This window comes from Lepidothrix coronata, unplaced genomic scaffold (assembly GCF_001604755.1).
Source record: "Lepidothrix coronata isolate B3197 unplaced genomic scaffold, Lepidothrix_coronata-1.0 Scaffold107, whole genome shotgun sequence".
Lineage (NCBI taxonomy): Eukaryota > Metazoa > Chordata > Aves > Passeriformes > Pipridae > Lepidothrix > Lepidothrix coronata.
In genome coordinates, this window is record NW_016690287.1 from 863,707 (window position 1) to 873,568 (window position 9,862).

General features: G+C 37.1%; 1 protein-coding gene across 8 annotated transcripts in view; it reads right to left on the reverse strand.

Annotated features, from left to right (window-relative positions):
* Positions 1–9,862, reverse strand: part of PLEKHA5 (pleckstrin homology domain containing A5) — a 167,596-nt gene that overhangs the window by 44,584 nt on the left and 113,150 nt on the right. For all 8 annotated transcript variants that reach the window (XM_017823956.1, XM_017823954.1, XM_017823952.1 and 5 more), the window contains 3 exons: positions 8,832–8,932; positions 7,808–7,923; positions 1,269–1,733 (listed from right to left, as the gene is read on the reverse strand). In XM_017823956.1, coding sequence (XP_017679445.1) covers positions 1,269–1,733; positions 7,808–7,923; positions 8,832–8,932 — 682 coding nt within the window. The remainder of the gene's footprint in view (positions 1–1,268; positions 1,734–7,807; positions 7,924–8,831; positions 8,933–9,862) is intronic.

Here is a 9,862-nt window from a genome sequence, read left to right on the forward strand (position 1 = left end):
ATGAAATCAGTTTTAGGGGTTTTATACTTGTTCACAATTGAAAAATAGCCAAGCTATTCTAATTTCTACTGTTTGGTTGCAAGCTTTACAGTCCAATAAAAAAAATTAACTGCATCAGAGTGCCTTCTTGGTTCTCATTATGCAAACATGCATAATAAAATAAATGTCAGGGTGTGCAAGGCACTGTCTGCACTGCCAGTTCAAACTCGATCAAACAACTCATGTTGGGTATTACACGAAACAACACATTTAACAGTTCCTAATTATATCTAATGAAGGACTAAAGGCAACGAGGAAATTTTCAACCAACTTTGGCAAGCAGAAGTCAAGCTAATGGAAATTTATCAAGATTTTGCAAGAACTGAAAAGCCCCCAACCCATATTTTGAAATTTGCGGAAAACACGTTTTCTGAACTTTGTTCTATCTTAAACTCTGCTCTGCCATCTATCTCATATACTCACTCCCTAATTTCCAGCTCTTCAAAATTTCTCCAGTGATAGCATCTCCATACTTCCTATCAAATGTAATATTAAAACCTTTTATATTTTACTGCTAGAGCTGCTTGTCTGTAAGACAGCCTGGAAGCAATGTCCCTACACTTCTGTCAGACAGAGAAATTGCTATCAGCATGACATTCAATAGTGTCAATCATTCACAGATAATTTTATAGCTTCAGGAATAAGCACTAGAACTGAATATTATAACTGGGAGATACTTAATTTCATAAGAAGAGGAGCTTTAAGCATCAAGTTAGTTAGATTTCTGTCTTACTGTTAGGTAAGTCTTCTGCCTCTCTTCAATTAAAGCTTGTTTAAAGTTTAAAAGCTCCCTGGAATATTTTCTAAGAATTTTAAATAAAATATTATTACAAGAATTTGTGAATAAAAATTCCAGAAGACAGGGCAATTTCAAGAACACATTTTTAAGAGGAAAAGGAATTGCTACGATTGATGATATCTCTCTGCTAGGACAGAGAAATGTCTAACACCCAAAAATGGTTTCTGGCCCTTTTTAGTTATTGAGCTATTATTATACTTTAATTAATAATATTCACTCAAATGGTAATAGAAGAAAAACTTCAATAAAATTGTTCCCAGCAGTCACCCAGGCACTTCTTACAGAGAACAATGAATAATGTATTTATGTCATACAGACCTTAAACCAAAGAACCTAGCCAGGATACAAGTGTTAAGTATTATTTGCTAGAAAGCCTAGCAGAAAAAAAAGCAATAAAAAAAAATTAATAAAATTACTTCACAGTACTTACCCTCTTGTTTCCTCTTCTTGTCCTTTTCCCCTCTGTATTTTAATCCACTGTTCCAGCTGCAGCATCGAGTTAGTTCTCTGCATGACCCGCTCGGACTCCACGTGTGATGGCAGCGCGTTGTGATGAGCTCCCTCTCCAGCATCCGCCAGGACAACTCCACCTTTGCTCTCAGACCCATTCAAATGGACTGGCCTGAAGTGTCCAGCCTGGATGGTGCTTATGGGCAAAGTCCTGTACTCGGATCCCAAAGGATTGAGCTTCACACTGTTGATTTTTGTTAACGGTTTATCTTGCCCGACTTTCTGGAACCCGTACTTTTCGGCTTCCAAAGCTTTCTTCTCCTCGTTTTTGTTCACTTCTTTGTTTTTCTGGTTATTCTGTGCCTCTGGCTTAATTAGCACCCGGTGGTTTGAAATATTGTTTGCCTCTCGAGGTGACGTATTTTCAATGGTTAGCTTCTCTATTCTGGAAGGGAACATATGACAAGCTATAATACCAACAGAACATTCATTAAAAATAGTAATAAAAACTTAAAAGTGAATATATTGGTATCGATCAGGGTTATTTCAGTGAATCTCTGTCCAGACATTTTATAACAATATATTGACTCTGAGAGAAAAAAATCAGGACATATTTTCACAATAATCAAGGATAGGTTGTGGGTTTTTGTTGCTTCTGCCTATTCTGTTTTTGTTGTTGTTGTTATTGCTGACTTTTTGTTTGTTTGTTTGTTTTCTTTTGTTTTTAAGTTTGTTTTGGGGTTGGTGGTAGTGTTTGGTTGGTTTGTTTTTTGGTTGGCTCCTTTGTGGTTTTTCTGGTTGGGAGAGTGTGCGTATTTTTTCTTCTACACTTCTCTCTTTCTTTGCTATTTTAAAGGCAATTGTTACATGACGTAAATTTTTTAAGTCGCCCTTCAATTAACCCCTTAGAGAAAATGTGCACAACAGGAAATAAAGCCAGGGTCTGAAAAGGTGGATGTACAGTTCCTGGAGGGCTGGACATTCACAGAGTGAAAATATTCAGTGGCTCTCCAAGAGCTGCAGTTTCCAAATGTCAACAGACTGAAATTCAGATGATTTTGACAGTCAGCTTGTGATTCACAATACTGCTGAATGTAACATATAATGAGCTCCTTTAAAGAAAGCAAATGACTTTTCATGGTCACTGGTATCAATTAGGTTTCTCTGGTATGTTATCGCTTTGGCTGGCATACACTTTGTGGGAAATGACTGTGGCTTTTCTAAATTTAAGGGGGAAAATAGCTGCTGACTTAAGGAACTGTACCACAAAATAATGATATTTTTAGAACCCTTAGTGCTTTACGGTATTTACATAAGCACTCAATGTGGGCAGCTTTATTAATGTTCTTCTTTTTAAAATTTGAAAATGTCAAGAAGTTGTGTCTTTTTCCATACTGGGACCTGAACTTCAATTCCAGGTCAAAGAGTGACTTTTTCAGTTCACTAGAAAAAAAAAATCCCTCACCACCTTAAAATGTTTTGATCAACATTTTTTGGTATGGGAGGAAAGAAGAGGAAGAGATATAATTTTTTAAGATTACATCTCTGTATAAAACCAAACTAAGAACAACACTTTATTTTTAGGATGATGTCAAATTAACCTTTCATAGTTTTGCATCCTTTTTGCAAATGCATTATTCATCTTTATAACTGTCCCCAGTTCAAGTGTCTGTAAAAAGACCATCACATACACACAGCTGACCAAGAGCACAGACAGAACCACTCCTCTGAAAAGGGCTCTAAGTCCAGGCAGACTAACCACATACATGGCTGTAAACATTATTGTTTACCCCATCCTGAACAAGAGGCTTAAATGTTCAACAAGTCTACACTTCCCCAACAGATATATTTAAGTTGAGAATTCCCAAAAGGCCACCTAACTTGGGACAGAACCTATACAAATACCTAAAGGACCGAAAAACGTTCGGTCCTAATAAAATACTGCCCACTGCTAATAATACTGGACACTTAATTTTTAATGCACCTCCCATTACCACCCTACTCTTGCTATGAAGGCTCTGTGACGTGGAAGGAATCAAGGGATTCCTGCCTTGACAAATACACCATTTCAAACACATCGTTCAGCAACATCAAGACATCGATGTCCTCTGGATACTGTACCTGAGTTAAAACAAAATGCTTGTTCACTTTGCATGTTAACAAGGGTGTGATTTTTTTCCCCCTATGCCTCTTCCTCACATGGCTGTGATGACCCCAATCTCTGCTTGATACTTCACGATGCTATAAAAGTCCCCCAAAATTCACTTTATAAGTGAGTATAAGTAGGTCAAAAGTCCTTGTCTTTCAGTGATCATTCCTGAGCTGCCAACATGGAAGTGTACACACATGTCAAATGTACTGCAAATGAAAACATTCCTACCCATAATCTAACATGAACATCTCTTTGGCTCTATGTGTTGGCACTATTTTTAGACATGGTGTTTTTTTCTCATACATCACTATTCAATGCAGATGCTAGATACATCTGATGTTTTCTGCTAGAAGAAAGGAGTGGGCCATGTTTCTGCCAACCATAATTTCTAGAGAAAAAAAGATCTCAATGCTGAAACAGTTTTTACGTAGACTTTTGTGAGGGAGGTGGAACTACCACACCTGCATCATTTTTCCTACAATTTCCAAGTATCAGCAAAGAAATGCTATGCTAATCTCCCACTGAAATTTAAAAGTGAGAGGTTTTTAAATTTACTTTTTTTTGTCCCCAAGACTTCAAATTGTTCCAAAACCGAAATATTTCTGCCTAGGTTCCTTCTCAAGATTATAGGAAAAAAAAAATCACCTCCTCCCTCCCACCTCGAAACTCTGCTACCTAGGCTTCTACCAAAAACTAAAGGAATTCCCCAAACAGGAATCTGAATGAAAAACTCAATTTCCCACAATTATCAAGTCAAAAAAGGGCATTAAGATTTCAGCTTTCAGCCAGAACTCAAGAATTTACAAATAAACGTATGGACTAGCTTGCAAATAATCCTAAACGTGGGCATTAATATATGCAGCATGCCTTAATAGCACCACCTACCCCTTTATATAACACTTCCTATAAATTTTTCTCAGGCTTTACAGCAGAGAAACAGCTGCCATTTTACAGATGGAAAATCCACAGTGCATAGGGAGAGTGGCATCTCTAAGGACATTCATCATATATGTGGTCAAGACTCAGAACAGTGTTTGATTCCCAGTCTCACACTGTTTTCCACTGCCTATCTTAATTAAAAAAAAAAAACAACAAGAAACCCCCAAATCACAGAATTGTTTTTCCATGCAATCTCAGTGCTGTATCACTGGTTACTATGGTTATACACAGCAGAGCCAAACACTTATATTTGACATTCTTTGTAATGGTGTAGAGCCTGAATGACTGATGTTCAAACAGACTTCTGGGCTCTCTTTTAACTTCGTGCACCAAATCAGTCAACTCTGTGAGCAAGGGATATCTTTCCACAGTGAAGGATCCAGAAGGGAAAAAAAATATCAGACACTAACAGGCAAATGTAAGAAACATAAATCCATATGTATATTTGGCTCCATATTTATAGCTAGCTCTCAAAGACTTGCAGGCTATTTGAGGACGGGATAGGGAGAAGAGGAAGAGAATGAGCATTGAACACGTGTCCTTCAGCATATGCTGGATGCAATTTATAGACTTCTACAACCAAAAAGGAATAATATGTATGGAACTGTAACACAAAAAAAGTACCATTTTATGCTGGTTTATATAAATAAGTAATTCTGAAAGGGCTGGGGGGTGGGGAAGCATGTAATTAATTATGAGATGGATGCGAGGACTGTGATTTAACAAAGCCAGGCAGAGGCATTTGAAAAGAAAAAGCCACCTTTTCCAAGCACAGTGACGTCAGTAAGCCCCCACTGTGGATGTCACTATGCTAACAAGTGCTTTTTTGGCAGCCTACCTTCTGCTGTTTAGGAAAAGTAACTACACTAGGAGGAAAAAAAAGAAATCTTTTCTTAGTACATCCTGCAACCCTGAGAAGAAACAAAGGCTCCAACACACAAGCTGACAGTGAAAGGCTAGAAAAATGACACTCAAACAGGGGAGAGCAGAGAAATCGGCATTTAGGGTACAAATGTTAAATCAGTATGTTGGTGGACATTACCATCTACAAACACATGCAAGTACTCAGATACAATTCAACTGTGGGCCACAGTGACACAACATGGAATAAGCAAGATGTTTTGCTGATGCAGAGAGGTTGTTTGAGATCATATTTTGAGTCATAACATCCTCACTGACTACGTTATTTGTGTTTAATTATTTTGATAAGTCTCTCAGTACACTATTAAACTTGAATTTACTATCTAGGTAAATTAAAAACGCTTAGAAAGGAGTAATTACAATTAAGTCAATAGGACCAAATAGTATTTGTCCTTCCCTGCAGCGCTACATCAGAAGGGAGTTTTTCTGCTGTTAATGCAGATTAGTTTTGAGAGAAATGGTCCCATTTTTATTTTCTCACCTCGGTATCTTGTTTCTGTTTTATATGGCTAACTCTAAGTGGAAACTAATAGTTTTTGGGAAACAGGCAACCCTCCCTCCCCCAACTTAATGTTTTAAATATTCTTTTTATCTTTTTTTTCTCTCCAAGGAACTCACATCCCCAGAAAAACAGACACAGATTAAAACTCTAAAATTATTTAAAGCTAAAACATTTGGCTTAACAGACTGTTGAGTTTGTTTCCAGAGTACCATAAGCAGTGAAGTACCTGGATTTCTAGATTTCAAGAACTATACTGTAAAAGCTCTTGATTTATCATTGGGCATTTTATATTAACAAGCACTTAAGAGTGGCTCAACATCAGCTTGCATGAATATTTAAGGAGGCAATTCTTAATAACTCATCTGTTGTATTGCAAGTATCCAGTCTGTTAGAAAACTGTATTCAGTACAACGTTAGAACTTCTAGAAAAAAAAACAAAATTGAGAAACAAAAGCACTGGCTAAATTTGACTAAACCCAAACCATTTATGCTTAGAGCTGCATGCATGCCAAACTTTAGGTTACTTAGAGATGAGGTAATAAAACACTTAATACTCAACAGATTTTTACAGGGAAGGAACAGTATTTCTTCTGCATAAGATCATATCCTGCTACATTTCATTTTAAGAACTGGTTTGATAGCCAAAAGATGGATTCCTTAGAAAACAGATGTCTGAAGGATTTTCTTCCTTATTATAGCTAACAGACATGAAAGTCTTCGAGACTTGGTCTCAAAATGTATTTTCTCTGAAGTAATTATTTCAAGGTTACTAAGCAAGTTTTCAAAGAGGTCACATCCAATTCTGTTTCATTCTAAGGTTTCTTGCCCGAATTAAAACAACAAGAGGGTGTTACATAAGTTGCTTTTCTGACACTTGTTTGGCTGTTGGCAAGCCTGTTCAGCCTGTGACACCCAGGCAGAGATTCACAGTATTGCAAATATCAAATGAAGGTTATTTCAGCAGTTCAAAAAAAGATTCAGAATGACCCCCTTCAGTGTTATTCCCTCTAGAAAGTGCTTATACAATTGATATATGATTTCTGTTTGAAGTTACGTGGGTTTGATTTGGTTTAATAATTTCTCCATATGTAAGTTACCACTGTATCTGCAATACAAGACTGATTTTTCAGATTAATTTTATTATTCACTAAGTTTCTCTGGTGCTGTGTCTATGCGATTTTTTCTTTTTTTTACTACTTTTTTTTAAACTTAAAATTTCTCAGCATCTCTGACATTCATTTAGCTGCAGGGTAGCAGGAACTAACAGAGTGGAGAATAGATCAAGTGACAGCAGCCATCAGCAATAACTTCTGTGCCATCAATAACGAGGAGCTTTTAAACTTCCAATTGATGAGGTTTCCATTAGAGATGCCATGGAGCCGACCCAAGGGACCACATTCCGAGAGGAAACGATTCCCACTGGATAGGCAGCAGCAGACAATATTCTGTTTCTGAGAGCACAAGGCTCCCGGTGAGAACTTGGCTTTTCATTGTCAACACACGGATACAGAAAGATAAGGCTCCAGATAGGGGAGTATAAATTTGATGACAGCTTAATGATGAACAAGAATGGCTCCCCACAGGTTGCCCACAGGTACAACCATTTAATTTAGCCAGAAAATCCAGTTGAGAATTTGAGACTTATGACAGGTTTCAGCCAAGGGCTACCACCAGTTGAGCTGCTATTGCTATTCAGTCGGGAGGGCAGGGGAAGTCAAACATGCCTACACATACTATTTGTCATTGCACTTCTTTTGATGCCACTGGCTAAAGGATAAGTCAGGTTTTTTTTCTAGCTCCTTACAATTAATATTCAGAACAGAACTTAGGTTATTTTTACTTCTTCAAAATTTTATCCAGCACTGTTACATTAGTAAGGGGTCTTCAATACAAGGAGAAATTACTTCAGCCAATTTACATTCTGTTTTCAGGAACACCTTTTCATTATATAAACTAAATAAGAGAAAGCAATACACTGTTCCACTCTTTTGTCAATCCACATTACCTTTTCACAGGCTCTGTCTGCACAAGTGCTGCATCTATCATGGCTTTCATCCACAGCTCCATTTCCTTCCCTGTATCTGTGCAGAAATAATAGGTCCTCATGTTTGGATGAGCTGCCTGATTGGAAATGACATGGTCATTGCAATAAAAATATAAGATTCTGTAAAAGAAAAGAGGCAAATACTGTTACTGCATACTCCCTCTAATGCTTTATATAATAAGATTTTTGCAAATAATATTATCATAAAAAATATGAAAAAGAATACTACAATGTTTCTCGGTCACTGCACTCATATTTTCAAAATAATTGCCAGTAATTTTTAATCATAGCTGTTTCTTCATTAATAGGCTAAATAAAAAGCCCTTACATTCCTTCAATCTATTAAAAACTATATCGATCACTCATTAATGTAAATTGATATAATTATTATAAATAAGATTTCGGAATAGATTTTGGCAGCCTGAATGATACAGCAAGTTTTCAGTTGTACTTACCATTGTAAATAAATGATGTGCTGGTTAGGAGACCAAACCAAGTGCCAAAAGGAGCTCATAAAACAACAACAAAAAAAGTCAGGAGAAAATATTTAGTGAAGTCATTTACATCATGATTTAAAAGATCAGCTGTGAAACACTCCTAACAATGGCTCATGCAATATTGTGATTTAAGTGATAATAAATCCTTATTTTTATTTATGTGTAAAGATACTTTGTATCTGAATAACTAAAGAACATTCATTAATAAAGTAAGTTTAGATGCAGATACTGGTCTAAAATACCGTGTGGTGCTTTAAAGATCTAAGATACTTCTAGTGAGTGATATCCATCCACTTTCCCATTCTAGTAATTCTGTATTTACATCAGGCTAAATACTTGAAGCTTCTTGCTACTGTATTATGCAAAAATCAGCCTCAGAAGCCGTTTGTCAATCCTGTTGTACATAATAACTCTGTAAAATGAGTTCTTATCACCAGGCTATTGTGCTTTCAGATAAAAAAATCAAGTGGAAAAATTGATTCCCTTACCTTAAAGGCATATTTGCGGTTAATGTGGTCCTCAGCGGACAGCATAGATATCTGAAAACTAGGCAGAAGTATGCTACCCAGTATTCCCTCTTCTTTCTCATCTGTGAATGCACAGTCTTTGATTAGAGAAACAGTGTTTTGACATGATGTTTGTATTCAGACACTTCAGTCAAACTCTTGTGTTCAATCACACAAGACCAGTAACCAGACATTCACCTCAGAGGAAAAGGCATCAGAGAACCAAAGAGCCAGACTGAGCTGTGTCGCAGGTATCTGTGTGCAGTCTAAAGGGCAACTGTGCCAACGTGTGCCACAGAACGTGTGGTGCCCCCCAAAACCTGCCAGGCACCGCGAAACCTCATCCACCTTTGACTTTCTCCCCGAGATGGACGAGCGCAAAGACCCCTCCTGAGCGCGCGGTTCCGAACACGCGTAAGCACGTGAGCTCCCTCATGGAACCTTATGGAAAACGCCACAAATAGCTATGCCCACAGCTTTCCTGGGGATCAGTGCTTACCTGCCTGTGACTTCAAAACTGAAGAGCAGATGGAAGCCAAGCCTCTAATTCAGTGACAAGAACAGTAACCACCTGCTATCTATTGTTCTGTAAAAACCCCAAATACCTGTGACACCGCAGTATTCTAAAGCTCTCATTATTGTTGGCCTTTGAGAAAATTTGCATGTTCTTCTTCTGATCTCAAGCATATTGTGCTACATAATTCCCCTTATAGTACTTAATTATAATTCCCTTTGTAATTCCTACAGAGTTTACACTTGATTACATTCTGTTTGTAAGAATGCATATGTTTCAGCTAATTCGTAGAAAACAAATTCTCCCCCCAAACAAACACCCTTTTCCCAGAACCCTCTTTTACGTACAATTTTAGAACAATACATTATACTAATAAATTGATATTTTAATTGAAAGCCACAACCAGCTTTTAAATCCAATTACACTTTAATAAAGGAATAATTGAATGCAATTCACAAAGTCAGTCTTAATTTTATTTCATGTAGAGAACTTCTATTCA